This window comes from Sphaerodactylus townsendi, linkage group LG03 (genome assembly GCF_021028975.2).
Source record: "Sphaerodactylus townsendi isolate TG3544 linkage group LG03, MPM_Stown_v2.3, whole genome shotgun sequence".
NCBI lineage: Eukaryota > Metazoa > Chordata > Lepidosauria > Squamata > Sphaerodactylidae > Sphaerodactylus > Sphaerodactylus townsendi.
In genome coordinates, this window is record NC_059427.1 from 134,181,709 (window position 1) to 134,204,709 (window position 23,001).

Here is a 23,001-nt window from a genome sequence, read left to right on the forward strand (position 1 = left end):
AGTATTAAAAGACCCATCAGACTGAACAGGTGCACCTGGCTTGGGAATCATAATTCCTTATCTCTCCCAGGGTTTGGCAGTGAGTTTAATTAGGAGTCAGTTTTGAAAACTAGGCCCAGCTGTTTCAAAAGGGAAGGAGAGAAGTAGACACAAGCTTCATAAGAGGGAATTATCCCAAATGAAACATAAACTCTGTGCTAAGGAAACTCTAAGCAAAACCCCATACCACCTGGTATATAGGTATCCTTCCCTCACTGGAAGATATTCCTCCCTGGTTTCACACTGCTGTCAGGTGGGTAACAGTAGCAGTCCCACAGTTTGAGTAACTACTCCCGCTTAGAGTTGTTATGCTTTCTAACTCAGTTGAGGCAGATAGCCCATAACAGGAATTATGAAGACCAAAAGACCAGTCGGGGAATTAACCTCCTCCCTCACCTGTATCATCTTGTCCTTCGGCCAGAGTACAAGAGGCCACAGCCAATCAGGTGGCTACACCTGTTTCTAGGCCTCTGTGCCTCACTCTGAATGTAAACAATAATGGCTGCAGACAGCCCGGCACTTTTAAAATGTACACTTTTCTCTGGAGTTCGTCACATTTGCTTTTGGATTTTTTTTAAGTTTTAAAAGTTGCTAATTGTATTCATGCATCTTCATTGCTTTGCTTTGGAGTATCCTTGGAAAAATAGTCAGTAAAATCATTAAAAAAAGTAATAACATAAGCGAACCCTGCTCAATCATAACAGTGGTTCATCTAGTCCTTCCCCGTGTCCCTCTGCAAGTCCAGCAACAGGGCATAGAGGCTGAGCTCCGCCTCCAGCAAGATTGGGGTAGGTCAGCACTGCTGGTGTTGTTAGATCTCACTGCAGTGTTCGACATGGTGGACCATGGTTGGTCCAGTGCCTCAATGATGCTGGAGTTCATGGGACAGCCCTGAGCTGGATGACCTTGTACCTTCAGGGCCGTGGGCTGCAGGTAGTGTTGGAGGGAGAGGTTTCTGGGTGGCGCCGCATTTTATATGGGGTGCTACAGGGGGGTATCCTTTCCCCAATGCTGTTTAATATGTACATGTGACCCCTGGCTCAAGGGCTGAGATGTCATCAATATGCAGATGACATCCAGCTTATTCTTATGATGGAGGGCCAGCTGGCCTCTCCCCCTGAGACTCTCCAGCACTGTTTAGAAGCTGTAGCTGGTTGGTTGACATTAAATCCTTCAAAGATGGAGATTCTGTGGCATGGCCGGGGGGATTGGTTGGGGAATTTCCAGCTGCCAGCTCTGGACAGTGAGGCTCTCCATCTTGCCTCATCGGTAAGGAGCCTGGGTGTGACTCTAGACTCCACTCTTTTGTTGGAAGAATAGGTCACAAAGACTGTCTCAGTTCCGCAGGGCCTGTAAAACAGAGTTGTTTCACCAGGCCTTTTCTGCCTGGCCAGCCGGGCATCCCTTTTTAAAAAATCAATTCTGGTCCTCGTCTGGATCTGTTTTATGTCCCCATATAGATTTTTTATGCCATCTGTTTTTAAAGCTTATAATGTTTATATTTTTATACTAGCAGGGCACCCTTGCCTCGCTACGCATACTTCATCACAGGCTCTCTATGAATTTCGGGGTGATGTTCAGCATACTTCTTTACAGCCTGTTTGTGAACTTTGGGGTGACATGCAGCATATTTCCTCACAGCCCGTCTGTGGACTGATGGGTTTGTTTTTGCATATTTTGCAGCAGCTTCCTGTAGTTGTCTTTTTTTAATGCAATGTGTTATTGCTCTCTTTCACCTGGTGGGCTCCAAAAGATGTCATGTGGAAGCAGCCGTTGTATTTTCGGGATGCAGAAAGGAAGTGTTCTGCCATTGGATGCTGATGAGTGAGAAGGCTGTGAAGAGGTTCAGGGTAGGGTTGAAGGGCAGGGAGCTGGACTGTACCGCCACTGCAGCACATTCCTGGGGACTCATCCCACCACTTCAGAGCACGACACCAAGCACAGGGTGATCAGAGGTCGAGAGCAGTAAACTTGTCTGCAGAGTAATCAATCTGATGTCCATATGCAAAACCCGACAAATGTTTAGTAGTCCAAGGTGATAGCATGGTTTGTAATGTATTTTGATTGTATTTGGCTGTAGCGGTGTTGTTAACGTGAGGGTGGGTGGAGGAGTACTTTTTCACAGCCTGTCTGTTAACTTCGGGGTGACATTCAGCATGCTTTTTTGCATCCTGTTTGTTGAAACTGGTGGTGTTTAACTATCACCCTTAGAATGTTTGTGCAGCATGTCTGTGGACTGAGGGGCTGGTTTGCCCTTAGAATGTTCGCGCAGATGGCCAGAGATGAGCAGTTAAAACAGTAAATGTGTAATAACTCGAGTAAAACTGGATATTTTGAAAAATCCTTTCTTAGTGAGCACCTAAACCACATAATGGACCAGTGTGCCAAATTTCAACTTTGTAAGTTCGGTGTTTTTTGAGTTCTGTTGATGAGTCAGTCAGTGAGTCAGTCAGTGGTATTTCACGTTTATAGATATAGATGGAAAAGACTGTAGTAATATGGTCCCTATGACCCACTCAATGTCCTGGCTCTAGCATTCTGCATCTAGTAAATTTTCTGAACACTTCAAGGGCATCTCCAATTAGACCACGTTGCAGTAGTCTAATCTAGAGAAGGGCACAGGAGAGCAATGGATCATGCTGTTGGTTAATATGCTCTCACTTACACAGTCATTGAATGTGCTTCAACTTCTGGCTATATGTATGTAGTTTACCTGGTGATTTTGAGATTGAAACCAGACAAACAGCTCTTGAATAATCAGGGACTCCTTCCAACTTCTATTGGTACGGGGTAACTGACATGACAAGAAGTTCTCTGGTCAGTATCATCTGGACTACAAAGGAAGGACAGAGAGAATTCACTACCTTAAGAAGAAATATGTGTCTCCCTTTCTCTCTTTTTCAAGACTTTCTGTGCAGTGGGAAGTGCCAAAATTGACAAACACTGGTCTGTAGTAACCATTCAAGAATTAAGGAATATATTAGGCCATTTCCGCACGGGCGGAATATGGTGGCCTGGGGACGGCAAAAATGCCATCCCCAGGCCGCCATTCACACAGGGGGCACAGCTGCATCGCAGCCGCGCCGCCCTCGCACCGCCCGACCGGCGCCAAGCCGGCATTTCCGTGGTCGCGGCTGGGAGCGCGCTTTCTAAACGCCAGCTTGAAGAGCTGCCGTCTTGAAGCGGCAGCTGACTTCAAGCTCCACTCTCTCCCTGCACTTACCTTGTCCCCGGGCCTCCGGCACGTCGCCGAGGTCTGGGGACACGCCCCCTGCCCTGCGACGCTGGAGCAGGCGCGCAGGGCTGGGGGGCGTGTCCTCAGACCTCGGCGACGTGCCGGAGGCCCGGGGACATGCTCCATGCTCCGGGGACATGCTCCATGCGGACAGTCCCAGCGCCGACCCAGCCGCTTCCGCCTCCGTGCGGAAACGGCCTTAGTGAAGAAGAAATTATTATGAATTTGTTGCTTAGGCCCAGTGGTGGGATTCAAATAATTTAACAACTGGTTGTTTACAAGCACCATTTTAACAACTGGTTCTGCCAAAGTGGTGCGAACCTGCTGAATTCCACCACTGCTTAGGCCCCTTCTGCATGGGCCAATAAACATGGGTGTAGGAAGCTAAAAAAAAACATTTTAGGGGGGGACTTCGCACAGATCCTGCCTCTAAAATGAGTCTAAAATGAGTCTGTTGTTTCCCCCATCCTGTTTTTTTTTTTTAAAAAAAAGTAGCTGAACAAGTGATCTTTTCAAAAATCCCGGGTTGCAGCCTCTCGCGAGCGAACAGCCAGGCAGGAGGTGCTTTATTTGCCTCCCTTTTCCTTTTTTTATTTTGTGGCTTACACCTGCGTAGCTATGTAGGTGCACGTGGTCGTATCGTGGGACATTGGCATGGCTGTGGACGTTCATTTGTGCATGTCTGTGTAGCTACGCATGGATGGGAAGTAGACTCGTCTCTGTGCGAAGGTGCAACAGCAACCCAGATTGTTTCTGTGGGCTCCAATCACTGCCTGCATGGATGCATGTGACTGCAAAAACAGGGAAATGAGTTCCTTTATTCTGACTGTAACCTGTTATGCATTTGCTGTGCAGAAGGGACCTTAGAGAAAATTGAAGCCTTCAGGAAAACTTTAAACAATCCTAAAGATGAACATTGTTTATACAGTGTTAGAACCAGCCACACAAGCCCCCAATTAAGATTGAAGCCATGTCATATGGTCCCTGTCTTCGCCTTCACCCTAGAGCAAATAGCAGTTCTGGAATGTAGTTGATCTGAGGAATATGATATGTAAAGTTGATCCTTCTACATCATCTTTAAGCCTTTTAAGTTGAGCTGGAGCTCCTAATCACAACTCTACTAGATTATGTCAAGTTCAGTCCTAAAGTTTGTTTCTTTCTTTCTTTCTTTCTTTCTTTCTTTCTTTCTTTCTTTCTTTCTTTCTTTCTTTCTTTCTTTCTTTCTTTCTTTCTTTCTTTCTTTCTTACTTACTTACTTACTTACTTACTTACTTACTTACTTATTTACTTACTTACTTACTTACTTACTTACTTACTTACTTACTTACGGTTCGCCTTTCTGGGATTCAAGGTGGATTACACAGAGTGAGTGAGTCAATACAATCAACCAGATGGGACATTCAGTGAAGAATGAACTAGGATTCAGATTGTAAATGAAACCAAAAGTGTAAAAAACAAAACTGTAGCAAAACATAAAGTGTTAACATAACACATTCAATGGTGCAAAATTACCTAATAGGAGCCAACCTACAGCAAGTAGTAGTACAGTAGTACAGACTACACAATAGTGCAGACTACCATCCCCAATAATTTATCCAGGTAACTTTGGCCCCTTCCGCACATGCAGAATAATGCGTTTTCAAACCACTTTCACAACTGTTTGCAAGTGGATTTTGCTATTCCGCACAGCTTCAAAGAGCATTGAAAGCAGTTTGAAAGTGCATTATTCTGCATGTGCGGAAGGAGCCTTAGTGAAGCTTTTTGTAACCTTATTGTCAGCATGGAAAAGCTCTCTTGAATAATCCAGTTTTACATAGTTTGTGGAAAGCCATGAGAGTGGGAGCCTTCGTGACCTCAAGCAGGCCATTCAACAAGGTGGGCAGTTACTGACTTCGCTCATTTGCAGGTTGGCACTTGCAGAAGGCCCTGCTCAGATGAGCAAAGCTGCCATAGGGGAGCTGTAACAAATATCAGATTTCTTGGAAGAAAGACCTGCTGTTCTTTGGCAGTGAGATTCCTATAGAAGCAATGAAGGATGCTTTAGGTTGGCAGACTAATGAAGCAGCAAGGGTTTTCTGACCACAGCTATGCCATGGTGTTGAGTGATGGCTCTTATTTCTCTCCAGCTCATGTAATCCCAAGAATGCTGCAGTTATGCAGAATATTGCTTCTTAAGGAAGGTTTGCCTGGCTCTTTTCTTTGGCAGTTATGAATTATATAAACTCCTAAGTGCTTAACTACAAACAGAGGATTTTCTAGGTGAGTGATCTGGTTTTAGAAAGAAAAGATCAGGAAAATATGCCACTGACATGATGAGACATTCTGCAAGTTCAGAAAAATTACATGGTAGGGCCCTGTGGATGATACCTCTTTAAGAATGTGGAATGGGGAACTGCATGATTGAGAGCTCCTTTATGTTAAAAAAAATTGCCAGTTTTCCCCGTGTGCATTGTGAAGTGATAAAGGCCAAGATAAACTGTTGTATTTGATTCTTTTGAGCTTGTAAATCCCTTGGATAAAGGTACCTTTTGGATAAAGTTCAAGTACAGTGTTTATAATTATCCATTTATTGCATTGATTTATGTGTAACAACAAAGCCTACAGATATTTTTAAAAAACACCTGAAATAATTGTTCAGTCATATGGGATTCATCTGGAGTATCAGAAGAGGGGAGAATAAAACAGCTTCACAAATCTAGGACTTATTAAAATTTTTGAAAGTCCAGCAAGGCATGAAACTATGTGTTCTTCCACATGGCAGAATAATTGACACTAATTTTGATTAAAGTAAATTTGATATAATCATATTACCATTACTTAACAAAGCTATGGCTGCTCCAAATATGATGGCTGTCGCTAACTGCTCCAAATATGATGACTGTCACTAGTCCAGGGTCTGCAACCTTCGGCTCTCCAGATGTTCATGGACTACAATTCCCATCAACCCCTGCCACCATGGCCATTGTCCATGAACATCTGGAGAGCCGCAGGATGCAGACCCCTGCACTAGTCAAATCAAAGCAACCCAACTGCCAAATTACAGATCAAATAGAATCCTTTGGGTTCGGGTAAAGCACCTTTTATTGTGCATTTCAGAAAAGTATGTCTGGGATAAGAATGTCCAAATTCTGTATAATTGTAAAATTGTGGCATGTTTTACATCAAAAGGTACACTGGGCAGATCTGACTTAATATCCTCCATGTAGATGTCTCAGACAAGCAAATTGACTGACTCTGAATGAAAACCTGGTTAGTTAAGATACCATTCCAGTGGGTAACTTGAATTCTTTGGGATTTGTTTCTCGGGTTTTTCTGATCCTAAAAAACTGCCGTCTTGCCCAAAGCTGGCTGCTGTGCAGTCAGAATTTCTGTGGCCTTGAAAAATACTCATCATTGCATCTGATTAAGAGCACGTTTAGAAACAGCATGCAACACATCAAACATAAAGATCCGAATCAGGTTTTTAAAAAAATTTATTGTGGATTTTCCTTTTCTTGAATTTGGAATATTCTCAATCTGTGATGCCTGCATAATTATCAGTCACTATGCAAAATTTCCCTGTAATGTACAGCAGTTCTCACTTTCCTATTTGTGTTTAAAATGTTCAAGTTAACCCCCCGCCCCCCTGCCTTGTTCCCCTTGTTCCCCCAGGAATATATAATAAAGCTCCTTTCAAGTAGCCAGCTCAAGGTTGTCTCAGCCTTCCATCTTTCCAAGATTGGTAAAATGAGTATCCAGCTTGCTGGGGGTAAAGCGTAGATAACTGGGAAAGGCAATGACAACCACCCCATAAACATAGTCTGCCTAGTAAATGTTGTGATGTGACATCACACCATGGGTCAGGTATGACCCAGTGTCTGCACACAGGACTATCTTTACCGTTATATTCAATTTGCTTAGGAGCAAATTGTCTTTACTATACCACAGGTTACAATAATGTTCCAAATAGTCTTAGGTAAATTTGCAAAAATGCAGCGCACATTTAATATACACATGATGTAAAAGGATAGACTTGGTCAAGAGGAAGGAATATCCCTTCAAATATGAGCATCCAAATATTGAATGACCAAGAAGACTAAATTTTCCCTCACTTGCCCAAATTTTGGTGATTGTGCTAAAAATGAATGACAACTCAACCAAGTTTGAAGGCTCCTAAAGCCATAGTTGTTAGGCTCAGAAAGGTGTGCCTTCCATGAATGAAATTTTCATTAGGTTCATACTTCTGTTCATATAGAATAAAGGACAGCAGCAGGACTGGTTTGTGCATCTAAAGCTATTGCTCACATTATGGAGTACAGTTTCTGTTGAACAAGACTATATGAAGGTGTTTGATGCAAGCTAGGCTTTCTGTAGGGGCCTTTCCCCACTTTTCCCTCTACCACCGTTGCTGCGCACTACTCACTGCACGCGTCATTTCTGGTGCGCGCCCTGGCTTCCCCACAACCCCCGCTCTGCGCAGGGTCGTCAAAAGGCGCTGTTTTCTCCAGCGCCAGGAATGACGCACGCTGAGGGGGCGTGACAATGGCAGCTTCGGGGCGGCTGCGTTGTCGCCACCCCTGTAGTGGGGAGTGCCCCAGGACCCCGCGCTACTTGGCCCGAGTAGCACGCAGCAGAAGGTAAGTGGGGAAAGGCCCTAGGTTAGCACCAATCCTTTCTACACTCAGCTGTCTCTCAGCATGATTAGTTTGGAGGCACAGGCTAAACTACCATCTTGGGCTAAAAATGAACAGCTTGGACTAATCATGGGATTTGATTTTTTAGCTGACTTATAGCCGACTTATAGCCCAACTTTTGTAAGTCTGAACTATTTGTTCAGTTTGGATCTTGAATTGTTTTAAGTTGATTTTATTGTGTTATATATTGACTACATATATATGTTATATATTGATTGTGCATATTACATATTGACTGTGTGTAAGCTGCCCTGAGCCTGGCCTTTGGCTGGAGTAAGGCGAGATATACTCATATCTTCAATATTCCATGGGTGAAACCATCTCTTTTATAATTCAGTAAGAACAACAGCAGCAGAGAAATTCTTTTATTTGAGTGCGCAGATGTAACCAACAGTCTTTAGAAAATGGCAGCAAGTGTCTGTATTTACAACTGGAAAATACCTCAGGCTTTCCTTCAGCAAAAAAAAAAAAAATTGCTATAGTTAACACATTTCTGACAGGCTTTCTGCAGCTTCCAATAGGATGGAGCCTGCAAATGCCCTCATTTCTCTGGCTACACTGTATTTAGAGTGAGGGCTGTTATTCCCTGGGACCACTGAAAACATTGTTTGGCTTCTTATTCCCAGGTGTGAGTTTTGCTATAGATCTGTTCCCTCTCCAGGTTGGGTAAGACTTGGCAGACAACACAGTACATGAAATTACCAGATACATGAAACGCAGCACTTATTATCTGGATGTCTGAAAATGAAAACACTTAGTTGCGCTGGTGTTTTGCTTCTTCTCAAGAAAATGGGTACCACATGTTAAGTGAACTCAAACGTATTTCATTTTATGTTTTACTGGATCCAAAAAACCCGACCCCAAATGAGCTGGTGGCTTATTCTGGAAAAGCTCAACTACCACTTAGTATTTTAAGCACATGCAGAAGAAAAAATGAAAAAGTAATCAGCACAATTGTTTACCATACTTGCCTCATATGGACTTGCATAGGGAGGCAGCCCTACTTCCCTGATTGTATTCTGTAGTTGATACAGAATTTCAGGTTTTCCTCATCTGGGGCTCATGAAGTGATAAGGGAAACCGCCTCTGCAGAGTGTTTGTCCCTGATCATTGGTAACCATATCCAAATACAAAATCAAAGGATGACCTGTCTGGTTTATAGTGATTCCTAAAAGCTGAGTTGGAAGTTCTGTGGTTCCATTTTCTTCTCAGTCAGGGTCATGCAAGGTGACTTAGTCAAGTTACTATCACTCAACTTTATCTTCAGTCCTTCCCATCTAATGATGGAGTGTTAAATAATCAACAGAGCTGTGACTCAAGAAATTCCACATCCAAATCTCACCTAACTTCTGTCCTGAATTCACTAGTGGACCTAGTACTCAACCAGACATGGAACTGAGAGATTTTGCAAGGGTTTCTAAAGGAAAACAGTAGCCACCCAGGACCCCAGTTTGGATCAGGGACGCAATGCAAAGAAGGGAAAGAAAGTGTACTCTTTCTTCTGTATCCCTTTTCCAACTGAAACTAGCCTTCCCCATGTGTTCTTCCCCTTGGAAGAAGGGAAAAAACAGGACCAGAAAGGATGCCAGAATTCATAACAGTGTGAAGAGTCCTTTGATAGATGAAACCCTGTCTATCTCTGCCATGGCTTCATTTCAAACCACTATCCCACACAACTGCGAGGTTCCTTCAATAAAGTATTTTCAAAAGATTTGTTCATGGATCTCCCAGTGTCTCAGCTGTTTTGGCCTTTATTCAATCCATCAACCCTTGAGGATTACAGCAAAGTATTGGAAAGTACTGCAAACTTTTTGAAACACCATGTAAATGCTATTATCATCATTAATGTTGTTGCTGTTATTATTATCTTCCTTTAGACAGCATTTTTACAAGCACTGTTGATACAATATATGTAAGTGACTCGAGTTAAGCAACTTTCAAGAACTGCTATATACATTCTTACTGTTTGTGGCAGGTTCAAGCCCTAGCTTTCCTCTTCCTCAAATCAACTACAATTACTTCTCCAGCATAACTTTAGTGAGAACTGGAGACAAGCAAAACTACGTTTCTCTAGACTATTCATCCATATGTCTGTTGGAGGGTGACTAGTTGAAGAGAAAATATATTTTGTGGATTCTCGTGATGCTGTCTCTTCTTTCTTTGCATGAAAGTGATGCCATATGATTAATTTGCTCACAATGATTTCATTTTGTGTCCTCAAGTCAACTTGAAATCTTTTTCTTTCACTGGCATGGAAAAGATTTACATCACTTATTATGGCTTCAAGTGTTAATTGAAATTCCCTGTTTTAATCTCTTTGTGTTTCTATATTTTTATTACATCATGTGCAATATTATATTTGGTGAGGCTTTTTTCCACTGAAAGACATTCATTGGTACTTTAAATAGGTCTTAATTCATGCCATTTTTGACAGTGAGATATATTGTACAGAATTTGCAAAAAAGCTGGATGTTATAATTCATTTCTGTTTTCAAGTAAAAGAAGTTCTTAACATGTTGATTTATCCTCCAAATGGCAAAACATACTAGTAGATATAAAACATGTTGTAACATAAATGTAATTAGCATGGTATGTTATGGACATGAAGAGAGTTCCAAAGAACATGCCATTAATACGCTTTAATTTGTTTTAAACTACATCCTCCATTTATACATTGGGGCGCAGATCACAAATTCTGTTCTTACCAATTTCCATTTGTTTTAGTAAAACTATTAAGAAACTGTTATTATTCTTGAAAGACTGCATATGAAAGTTTTACATTCTGGAGGAATTAATAGAGAACTTTAGTTTTTAGCTGGTATTCTTAAGCAAGCAGCTCAGTACAAAATTAATTTTAAATCTTGAAAATCTGGAATTTTGTGAGGTTATAGAGTTGTACTGCTCTTCAGCTTTCTATTACCAGAAGCGATGCAGTCCTAGGAATATGATGCCATTTCTTCTTTTGAAAGCATAAGGGACTCTCAGGTGGTCAAGTATGGAATAATAGAAGGGATTATGTGTTAATATACTAGATATAATTCAGAACTTCAGAAAAAACATGCTGTGTTCTCTGGTAGTATACGGGGTAAGTGATGCTATTTAGTTTTAACCAGATGTTATGTTTGCCATGTGACCACCACAGGGAGACTTGAAATCATATGGCAACTGTGAGTTCTCCATAGGAACCTATTTCTGAGGCATGAGCCCCAAGGTTTCAGCATTTCCTGCTGTCCTATCTTCCTAATCCAAGATGGCCCTAGGAGTTCTGTTTGCTCAGTTGGGGGATACATGTGTAGTCCATCAGGACACATGCAGCCCTCAGCAGGGTAAATTGTGAATTCCTGCTTGCAAGTGGCATGGGGGGGGGAGCTGAAGCCCCTCTCCCCCTGGATCATGGTCCCAGTAGGCTCCCTGTAGTCGTCACATGGCAAATGTAGTGTCTTGTTCAGACCTTACCTTTTAATAAACTGTCTCTCCCACCACCCCTTTCTTTACCCAAGTGAAAATTAATTCAAAATGTCAGAAAAAACACATAATACAATCCTCACTGGATTTGTACCACTTTGCAATGTAGGTGAGGGATTTCATGTCACCATTCTCCCCAAGTCAAAAGGCCTTTGCACACAGATAGCCAGTGTGTTTGGAGAAACCTAGTCTAGAACTCTTCTGATTGGAATACATTCTTTCTATGTATGGGTAACTTTTGATGTGAGAGAGCGCATTCACCAGCCCATCTCGTATCCTGAAACAGTATTGTCTTGTGGATGTCTGTAGAATTTACTTCTTCCAAAAGTTTGGTTGGCTCTAATTTGTCCTGTTAACATTCCAGACAAGAGTGTACTGTGTCTGGCATGCTCTGAGGAACTAATTAAATGTAAAGAGTATCTCTACACTGTACTAATGAATTACTGAATAGCATTCACAAATTTGATAATAGTTCTGTAGGCAATGGGTATGTTTACTTGGTAATGAAAGCAGAAAGAAGCTTCAACTTAAAATGGTATTTGTTTTGCTTTGACTACCTCAAACAAACTGGTAAACAATCTTCCAAAGTTTCATTTTCTCTTTGAAGTGAACTGCCAAATTACTGTTCAATACAGTATTCAGTGTTTCTTCATTGAGCTGGCAAAGGAGCGATGCAGCTGCTGCAACTCTACCCATTTACAGGGAACAGCACTGTGACTCAAGTTATCCTATTTATTTAATGTGAACAGCATGGAAGGGAGGCAACATGACATGGCTCTTCCAAGGCTATTCTTGAACATGGCAAAAACCTCTCAGCATAGGATGGCTAAAATTCTGCAGTGGGATGTTTTCATAGTGCCATTTCCATTGCTCTCCCTTAATGGTGTTTTTCATATCATTCAATGTAGATGCTAAAATTAACTTGTGGCTTGTTTTATGCAGATTTTAGCTCTCTTCAGTGAGACCTGATTTTCAGTAAATCTTGTGCAAATTGATGCCTCTTACAAGCAATGGTGCTTAAGGACTGCTGAAATAGATCTCCCTGGCAGATATATACGTTGATTCCCTGCTTGAAATAATGCAATAGCATCTTTGATGCTGTACCACACACCTGGCTAATAATATATGGAGCTTATAATTTGTATGGTTTATAACACCTGTAGTCAAAATTGTGCCTTTTGGAGAGTGCCACACTGTTGTGTGTTAAAGAGAGTATGGGTTAATTATCAGACAGAATGTGTTGACCCTTTTCAGTTTTCGAAATTCATTTCTGCTGTACTGTATCATTCCACTTCATGCTGCAGTAATGCTCAAATATTTTGTTTAGTCTGTCAGTTTTATCCATTTCCCGCTCTTCAAACAGGAATGTGTATTAAATCTACCAGAGTCTGTTTTCCTAATCAATGCAGTGGGAATGGGGATTGCAGTTTGCATATCTGGAGTGTCCCGATTGTATTATCAAATTTTTCAAATGTTTCATGCATCTTCTCCATAGCTGGGTTAAGCCAACTTCCATCTTAGCCCATTTAAAGTGCAGTGAATTGATGGGGAAAATGCCCTGCATTGAGAATAAAATGTGTGTCTCATGGGCCTTTATCCTATGAATTGTGATAGACCTTGCTATTAAGTAGCATAAAACTGTGACCTGTGAAGTATTTGCACAACATAATCTCAAAGAGTAGGATATTGCACTGTTCTTGTGAGAATCAGTCTCATGCTGTTAATACCAGAGTCCCAGGTGCACCAAAGAATGGAAAGGAGCACCAAAAAATGTAGGCACCAAAGAATGGAAAGGAGCACAGGAGGAGCCCTTATAGATAAGAGAGATCCTCAAGCTGCATAGGTAATCCCTATTTTAGCAACTTCCCAAAAGACTAGGGATCAAAGGCAGCACATGTGCACCGCTCTCGTTCAGCTTGTGTAGCAGCAGAGGGCAATGCATAAGGATGATGCCTTGTTCATCAGATTTAGGTGTCAAAGAGTGTCTTCTGGCACAGAGTGTGCCCACAGGAGGGAAAATTGCCTACAAGGAATATGTGTCTTCAACAACTCTTTGAGCCCAGTTCATACCCTAGTATCCTTTAAAATGAATGAAACTACCCTTTTGGTCTTTGGGAAGTTGGAACTTGTCTCAGAGATCAAATGGGTTCCTTGCCTATTATACTGAGAGATCCATTTTTATTAGATTCATTATATTGAGAGGTGGAATTACATATGTTCTTGGAACTCAAATTTCACAGTGGACATAGATATGCACTTTTTCACAGTGGACATGGATATGCACTTGAAAGTTCATATCAGTGCACATTCTATTGAAAATGATGCAAGGAAAGGCAACATCTGAATTCAGGTGTATACTTAACGCATGTATCTGATTGAGGTTCATGGTTCCTGATCCAGCTAATTTTTCAAGCAGGATTTCTTAGCTGAATCCGGTATGGGATACAAGATGGAAAGGGGTAGTGAAAGCAAGGGAAATGTCCTCTTTGCCCTGTCATCTGTTCTTCTTTAGGACTAGGAGGTAACAAAAAATAAAGGTAAACAAAATAGAAAAATCACACAAAATGTTAATCTATGTACATTGATATAAATCAAATTGACATAATTATATAAAGATGCACATTAATTCAAAGACACATTTTTAAAATTCAGTAATTATGAAAGTTCATTTATATGCATATTTTAAAGATATGGTAAGGAGAATGTAAGTGAAAAGGCTGAACCTGGCATTACAGCCCACAGTTCAAAACAATATTCCCATTCTTGCAATAGTAAATTTAAAGATAATATAAAGATAATTAGAAAATATTTTTTCTTAAACTATTAGAAAACTTTCCCTAAACCTGGCATTGAAAAGCCCACTGCATATATAATTCTAATCAGCAGTTGTTTGTTTACTTATTTATCATATTTTTATCCTGCTCTTCCTGACACAGCAGACTTAGAGCAGCTTCCTACATCATTCAATGAAAGTTACACAATTCAATGTGACACCTAAAAATCCAACAAAGCGTTTGACAATGTAAATTTTAAATATTCCCCTCAGCCCCACAGAATCAAGCAAAGGACAGACAGGGGTGGGGGAGGAAGGCCAGCCAAGATGGATCATACCCCACTGCTGCCCTCAATTATAGCCTGGCAGAACAGCTCCATCTTATGGGCCCCGTGGAATTGAGATGAATCTGGCATTCCACCAGGCTGGGGCATGAGCTGAGAAGGCTCTATTCTAGTTGAGGACAGCAGACCTTTTCAGGTCAAATATCACCCGTAGATGGTTGTTGGCAGAGCATAATGCTCTTTGGGGGACATATTAAGAGAGGCGATCTTGCAAGAACAGTGGTCCCAGTCAAAAAAAATTGGTAGATGAATTCTCTTTAAATCTTTCCAAAGAAGCTTTGATTTGATCAGGAACTTACTAAAAATGTGAAAAGCCAGGAGAGCTGGTTACCTAGAAGTACAGAGCCCCTGGTCTGGAAAAATAGGAGACAGGAAGTTTTCAACAGTGTCCTTCATTGGACATAGACTCCTAAAGCCAAATAAAATATTCTGCTTTTCCATTGTTCTGAATTCTGTCCTGCAACAATTGCTCCGAGTATCTTTTATTTTTAATTTTTGCACTGCTGAAAGACTTGTCATTTGAGAGCTCTTTCCCAGTATTCCTATAGATCATTTCAGCCACTGAGGGCAGAAGCCTGGGGGCCCCAGCTTGCAAACCAAAGTGTTTCTCCTCCTCTAGAAATAAACCTCTAAAGGACACGTTGCTGCATATGGCAGCACTACAGCATTATGTGGGAAAGACAAAAACCAAATACAGTGGCACCGTGGTTTTTGTTGGTAATCCGTCCGAAAAAAATCGATGAAAACCGAGGCAAACTTTTCCATAGGAATCAATGTAAATCCAATTAATCCGTTCTAGGCACTTCAAAAAACATACCAAAAATTTTTGGTGAATAAACATAGTGCTGAAAACAGTAACAAACAATAACACTAGGACCACCTTCAGAGCCGTGGACCAATGTCACACCCGAAAGCTGTCCCAAGAGGTCTGTTTCTGACACCTCTTTAAGATTTGCCTGAAATGGGGCAAGACATTGGCATTAAACAAGTTGCAGCCACGGCCGGCAACAGCTTTGTCCGGGTGATTTTTCTCCACAAACCCCAGCACCTTACTGCAAACCGATGAAAACCCAAGACTAATTTTTCACTGAAAAAAATAGATGAAAACCGAAACCGATGAAAACCGAGGTTCCACTGTATATAGGTCAGATATAGCCTGTTGCTTCATCAGGTACAGTTGTACCAGTAGGAGGCATAGTTTTAATTTTGATTGCTTTGGATTTCACAGAGTTTATCTTTGCCTCTGTATTTAAAAAAAAAGGCTACAGATGCTCAAAAATGTCCAAGAATTTTTTAAAATGAAGTATGAAAGGATTTATCATCTCATGGAATGTTGATTCCTGTATATTTTTCAAGTCAATGAAAGAAATCCCTCTCTATGTCAACCAGTTACTGCGGAAAAAAGTAATCTTTCACAAGAGATAGACCTTGCTTTTAGCCAATTGTATATTTTGAAGACATTGAGGTGGGATGGGGGATAGGTCAGATCTTTGGCTTAGCTATACGATTGGAAAATGAGCCACGAATAAGGCACAAGGAATGTTTGGCGGGGGGGGGGGGGGGTAAAATTAAAAAAAATGGAAACTTCTCTATAGCACTTGTATATTTCTCGTAATTGCATTTGCTAGTTTTGTTACTCAGCTGAATGACCCCGGAAAGAATTCCCGTAATATTTAAGATGCAAATGAAAGACTGCAGCAGAGGGCAAAACAACACACACAATAAGATCATTCTTATATCTCTTCTGTCTTTTTAAAAGGGGGAATACATTTCAATAGAAAGCTAGTTCTTTTTCTCTGCTCTTAAGAAGTATGGGACAAAAAACAATGTGGGCTAGCCTGGCAAAAAGAATGGATTCAGTACTGAGTGACTTAATAGGGGGAGAGTGGGTGGGAGCAGGAACTGACTGTACACGAACTATTCCTACAATAATATGTTCATGTGGCCATCTTTGTTTGGAGAGAGAAGAAAGAGAAGGCACCACACATGCACAAATTTAATGTCAGCATTTTTGACACAGTTCTGCAGACCATCATTTCACATTTTGAAAACGTTCCCGTTATCTCAAACTATAATCAGAAGTAAAAACTACCTAAGGAAATTTTTTGGTTCGTCCAATACAACATAACTATTTTTCAGTGTTCCATGTGGTCCCCTGCACGTAAATTCCTTGATCCTAAAGTACAAACTGGGAAGGGTAGGTTATGCCTAACCTCAGATAACCTCGACTAGATCATCCCATGCTATGTCAGTTCTCACTTGCTTTGGTTTCAGATGACTTCTATAAGGCAAGAATATGAAGCTAAGCTTAAAGGGCTGATGCCGGCATCTTTGAGACAAGAGCTTGAAGACACAATTATTTCATTAAAATCTCAGGTAACATCTTGGCATCTGTGTTTTTTGTAAGGCTAAAACTGTTACTTCCTGTCTATGAACTTGGTTGTTCAACTGATTGATCATAAATGTAAAGGCTTGCTGATGTCCAGTACTAACACTGTCCACAGACCTAAAGATGGATCCTGTGATTTCTCTTCTGGTAATTTTTTCCTTTAAGAAGAAGAGTAGAAGAGTTTGGATTTATATCCCCCGTTTCTCTCCTATAGGAGACTCAAAGGGGCTTACAATCTCCTTGCCCTTCCCCCCTCACAACAAACACCCTGTGAGATGGGTGAGGCTGCGAGAGCTCCGAAAAGCTGTGACTAGCCCAAGGTCACCCAGCTGGCGTGTGTGGGAATGCACAGGCTAATCTGAATTCCCCAGATAAGCCTCCACAACTCAAGTGGCAGAGCTGGGAATCAAACCCGGTTCCTCCAGATCAGAGTGCACCGGCTCTTAGCCACTACACCACTGCTTCTTAAGGAAGAAATACTTCCAGTAATGAAAAATGGCTTTTTCTGGTGGAGACACGATTCTTCTGAGGGAGAACCTTTCTATGTTGAAGAAGATTTGGTGGAAGGGAATCATAGAATCTAGCCCCAGTCTGCTTTCTACTCAGTAGAGTTCCAGCCTCGTTTTGATAGAACAGCTGATATTAGAACATTATCACTGTTTCACAGCTGTACTCCTGGTGCCAGTACGGTTCAATGACTGGAGTGTTTGGGAGACCCAGGTTTAAATCTCCACTCTACTGCGGAAGCTTGCTGGGTAACCTTGGGCCAGTCACATACTCTCAACTAATCTACCTCACAGGATTTCTGTGTCCTGGTTCAGGCAGGCACTTGCAGCTAGAGGTAGTAGGGGTAGTCCAAACACTCCCCACAGTCAAAGCACAGCAATCCCAAAGTCAAGTATCAAACTAGAGGCGCAAGTCCAAAGAACACAAACTAGGCCACAGTCTAATGTCAGGGGTGAATCCAATAAGCAGAGTCCAGGTCCAGCCCATGGTCAAACACATTGCAATCTAGGGCACAGGCCACCGGTGGAGAGGTTGCATCAATGCTCATTCGCCCTTTTCTGACTTCTTTTATCAGGAAAACCCTGATGAGCAACAGGGTGCAACTCCTTAACCTGCTGAATCTTCCAAGCATAGGTGCTACTCACCAATATTTAAGCAGTGTAGGTGGCTGTCAGCCCTGATACTGTGCTGATTCAAGCTCACAGGCTGAGGTTAACTGGTGCTGGGCTGCCAATTGTGTGCTGTGGTATCATTCCTGGGCCTTCCTCCAGGCCCACCTTCTCCAGCGTTCCAAGGGTTCAGGTGACCCCTAGGGTGAGGCAGGTGACTATAGCACATTTATTTCAGCTTCAGATCCTGTGGTGTGAGACATAAGCAGATTCCGCATGGGCCAAAACCAGCAGTGTGCGAATGGTGTAAAAGGGTTTAAAATGCAGTAAAAGGGTTTGCACCATTTTCAAATCACTTTCACATCGCTGTTTTTGGCCCATGTGGAATCCGCTTGAGAGTGTGGCATACTGACTTCAGCCTGAGACTCCCTCTTTGAACCTGAGAGAGTCTCTGCTTTGTCTAGTGAGACTTCCTGTGGCATCCAAGGGCTCAGGCTGACTTCCTTTGCCTTTTCATCATCCAAGGTGGTGTTGGCAGACAGATGCACATGTTGTTGTGAAGATAAAATAAAGAAGGGGAAGCAGTGTTGTAAGTTACTTTGGTCCCCCAGTGGGAAGAAAAGCAAAGTGCAGACATCTAAATAAAAAAGTAGATTCCCTGTAATTTGACCATGGTGGCTGTCCTCTAATCATTAACTAACTGAACACCTAGGTAAAACTTTCAAATGTTGGCAGCCTCTGCTGTATGAGAGCACATAAAAAAAATCATACATTCCTTTCTGCAGCACAGGAAAATGGTTTTACCCTGTGGCTTCTTTGTGGGAATTCAGGTAGAACACTGGGATTGTAGAATATTAGACCAGAAAAGGTACAGGTCCCCAGAATACAATTCAGTGGAGTTTCTATTATACTGATGCCTCTTAAGCAGGAGTCTTTTGCGATATACTTGGAGTAACTTGAAATACTATGGTGCTCTTACAGATAGCCAGCATGATATAATGGTTAAGAGAAGTGGACTCTAATTTGGAGAACTAGCTTTGATTCCCCTCTCCTCCCCATGAAGCCTGCTGGGTGGCTTTGAACCATTCATAGTTCTCTCAGAACTCTCTCAGCCCCACCTGCCTCACAAGGTGCCTGTTGTGGGGAGAGGAAGGGAAAGGAGTTTGTAAGCTCCTCTGAGACTCCGTAAGGTCCTCCCAGAAACAAATCAAAGTGTTAAGGATATATACAGAAAACCTACGTTTTGTTAATGAGAAGTGTGGCTTACTTGATCATTATGCATAATATGACACATTCTAGAGATGACAACTGGGAAAAAAATCCGACCTTTTGAATTAAGTGGGTTTTTAAAAAAATGAAATCTGAGTTCCACCTGCAGGGCTGCTGTGAGCGTATGTAACATTTCAAAGGAGCAGAAGTCACTGAAGACTTCTAAAAGTGGGTGTTAACTCAGAGAAGCATAGGTGGCAGCTGCCCGTGCTGTGAAATACAGTAGCCAGCCACAGACTGTTCAGTAAGCAGGGCTCTCTTCTGAAGCACAGGTGTCCTTTTCTTTGAAAATTGTTAAAATTCCTACTTCAAAAAACATCAGACGCAGAGAGCAGTGGAATCCTTGCACCTGTCAGGGTTATTGATTGTTCCAGAGGAATGAGAAGGCTTGGCTGGGTAAAAGTACCAACAGAACAGCACTGACAATGAACAAATAGGAAACATTCACTTCTCAAACAAAGCTCTGCTTATGTTTAAAATATGTTGGCCTACTCCTCCCTTCCCCCACCCTTCCGAGACTTTCAGTGTATTCTTTGTGCGTTGTCCTAGCGTGGCACCAGTGCACTGGTATAGAATGCATAGAATTTACCTACAGCAAGAACATTCTGGTTACTTTTTTTCCAGGAGTTTATGTCTGTCAGTGTCAGCACTGACAGAAAATCAGACCCATGCTTAGTTACTAAATCACCAAGTGTGCTGTGAACATCTTTTCAGGGTTACGTTTTAAGAAGTACTGAAATACTTCAATATTTTCAAGATGTTGCATACAATAAGGCAGTGTTTGTGGTTGGTCCAAGGAGGCTATTTCCAGTCTATATGATTCACTGGGGGAGAGACAGCTTCTCCTGTCACTTTCATTCACAGTGTCACAGGCAATGACATCGGCCTATCAATATTAATTTCCAATAGGTAAAAGCACTAATATATTAAATCATAAATAAATACCTCTCTCATTCAACACTGGTTTGCTGTTTTGTATTTCCTTTGTATTTTCCAGGTCACATTTCTACAGAAAAGGGCATCCATTCTCCAAGAGGAACTGAACGCGTATCGTACCAGAAGGTAAAGCATGACACCTGCAACTCAGATTGTAATTGGAAGTTGTAAAATGTCATAAAAGTAGCTCCAAGGTGAGAGCAGTTTAAATGTGGCTTCCTTCTCAGGAGAGCAGACTATTTTTGAGTAGCTATCCTCCTCCCCTAACCTTAGCATTTAGCTAGTACTATGAGAACCAGATTAGAGAACTCACAAGAGCACTGCAAACCTGAGATTTGCCTCGGCATTTGTGATGAGATGGTGGCTCAACACACAGCTGAGGTTACGTAGTAGTGCCGCCACCTTTCAAGATAAAGAAGGATGATGCAATTTGTAATATTGCAGATTGTATCTTCAAAGCACCGGATCTTCAACCACTTGAGCTTTACTTAGACATTTACACCTTCATGAATATATGTCCACACATGTTACAACAGCAATGAAAGGTTGCTGAGTGTCCTTGGAAAAGTATGATTCACAGAGGGGATTGAGTAAAAGAGACCTTCCAAGTAGTGCCACTGAGGGTTTTTGCACTGATAGCAACTCACCAATTGCTCAACATTTCTTCAGGCCAACAGGATATGTAAATACTGTTTTAATTGAAACTTTGTGAAAGGTGTGTATAAGGACAAGAACAGAGCAGATCTTCTCAACATACTGCTTTGTTGTCTTCCGTAACATGCAAATTAAGCTGATGGTGACAATAGTTAACATGTGTAAGATTTGGTCTCTGGAACACTGGGGACTTAGGGTGTGACTGAATAAAACAAAGTTTGAAAATGAGTTTGCAGACCTGATAGCAGTGGGAATATCACACCACAGAGTTCTGGTTTGTCCACACATATTATCTCAGGAGTTTCTTCCATGTATGGAAAACCAGAGCAGATTCACTGACGTCCATACCTGGACACCACTAAGCTTGCATAATGAAAAAAAAACTCTGTGGGAATAGTAGGTGTATTTCTTCATGGACTGTGGGAAGGAGGAGGCCTTCAAATGCTCAAGCGTTACCAGGATGCAAGATAAACTATGAAAACATTTTTTTTTTTAGGTAACCACTGGAGCCAGCTGATTTGTCTGAGTCTGATGGGCTTCTTTCAGCAGGTTTGAAGACGTTGATCTTGTGAGCTAATCTGAGAGATCAGGGACTGTTTTGTAATAGCAGGCAATGTAATTAAGAATACAAAAGCACATCCCCCATTCATAACAGAATTTTAAGTTAATTATTTGAGTTATTTTATCATTTATATTTACAAATTTTTATCCTTTTGATATATTCAGTATTTATGTATGCCAATATAGTTACTGACAAAGTTCTTTTTGCTTGCTCATGTTGCTTTCGTTGCTGGCTTCCTGATGCCGTTTGTTCACTTTTATGCATGCTAAAACAATAATCACGTCCTTATAATAACCATTATTGTTATATTATCCAAAACATTTTGAAATATATCCTACATTGTTTTCATGTTCACATAACATATTATTAAAATATTTTTGTACATTTTTGTTTCCATGGTATTTTCAGCATCAACAAATGCCATTTACTGTAAAAGTCCTTTTCCTGCTGGGGAACACTCTTAGCATGGGGTATTCAGAAAGAAACACTTTTGGGTTTATGAAAAATCTCATTGGTCCTGACCATTATTTTTGAAGCTTGGTTGAAGACTGAGTTCTGTTGCAAAGGATACTAAGTCTGGTAAATAAAGTTTCTGGACAATGTGCCTTTACAAAACATCGCTGAGTCACAGGTATATTCTAATCGATGAAGCTTTTTCTTTGATCTGAAGACCCTGGAGATGAGACTTCCTATTGGTGAAAAATGACCTGTGAGTTGTATAAACCTGGAGTGGCTTTTCATCCCTTTCCGTAACGTTAATGTCAGGTTGTTGCTGGTTTGGGGAAACCAGGTGTAGAAAAAGGACATAGCTTTAGAAAGGATTGCCTCCATGCTTTATATTAGGCACATGCCTAAGAAGTGTTCTAATAAGGAGAGAACAGTAAACAGAAACAAGTTGGGGGACTGCATGAACTTCTATGGCGGGGTACATTGAGGCTATAAATAACACAATAGCATAATGCTGCTGAGCTTGAAGGCAGAATTAGTTGCTTCCTGTTCGACTGAGACCTAAACCTCATCAATCCTGGAAATGTTGCTGTAGTTGTGACTGTTGAGATTTTGGGCTAGGTGAGTAGGAAACTTCTACTCTAAATCTTCAGCACTGTGATGCAACAGGAGAAGCTACTTGTATTTCTTCTGTGCTATATGAACAAATGGGGGAGGGATGCTGCTGAGGAATGCAGACGTCATCTGTTCCTCCAACTGTGATTTCCTCCTCCATTGCAATAGATTATAAAATGCTGGGAACTTTGTTGCCTTTATGGCTCAAAGAATCCTGGGGTGGATGCAAGTAATTATGAATGGAGGAAGAGCTTTTCCTATATTTGTTAATTAATTTCCCTGCCGGAACATTCTTAGCTTCCAAAGGTGGTTGGATTACTTAGAAGCTTACATCAAGCCAGACTGGAATAGAGGGGGGAACTAGGGATGGAGAATAGATTGCTCATGGAATGTGTCTGCAGACCCTAATCTCCCTCAATAGAATACCTTGGGGGGGGGTGAGTTTTTGAGAGTCAAAACTCCCCAAAATCTGGACTGGAATGTAG

General features: G+C 41.5%; 1 protein-coding gene across 5 annotated transcripts in view; it reads left to right on the forward strand.

The window, feature by feature from the left end:
• Positions 1 to 21,838, forward strand: part of CEP112 (centrosomal protein 112) — a 282,423-nt gene extending 260,585 nt beyond the window's left edge. For 4 of the 5 annotated variants that reach the window (XM_048491015.1, XM_048491020.1, XM_048491019.1 and 1 more), the window contains 3 exons: positions 16,804 to 16,905; positions 20,300 to 20,364; positions 21,389 to 21,838. In XM_048491015.1, the coding sequence (XP_048346972.1) occupies positions 16,804 to 16,905; positions 20,300 to 20,364; positions 21,389 to 21,392 (171 nt within the window). In that variant the 3' untranslated portion in view covers positions 21,393 to 21,838. Of the gene's footprint in view, positions 1 to 16,803; positions 16,906 to 20,299; positions 20,369 to 21,388 lie in introns of those variants that run through there. The other variant, XM_048491017.1, reaches the window with a different exon arrangement.
• Positions 21,839 to 23,001: the final 1,163 nt, after the last annotated feature.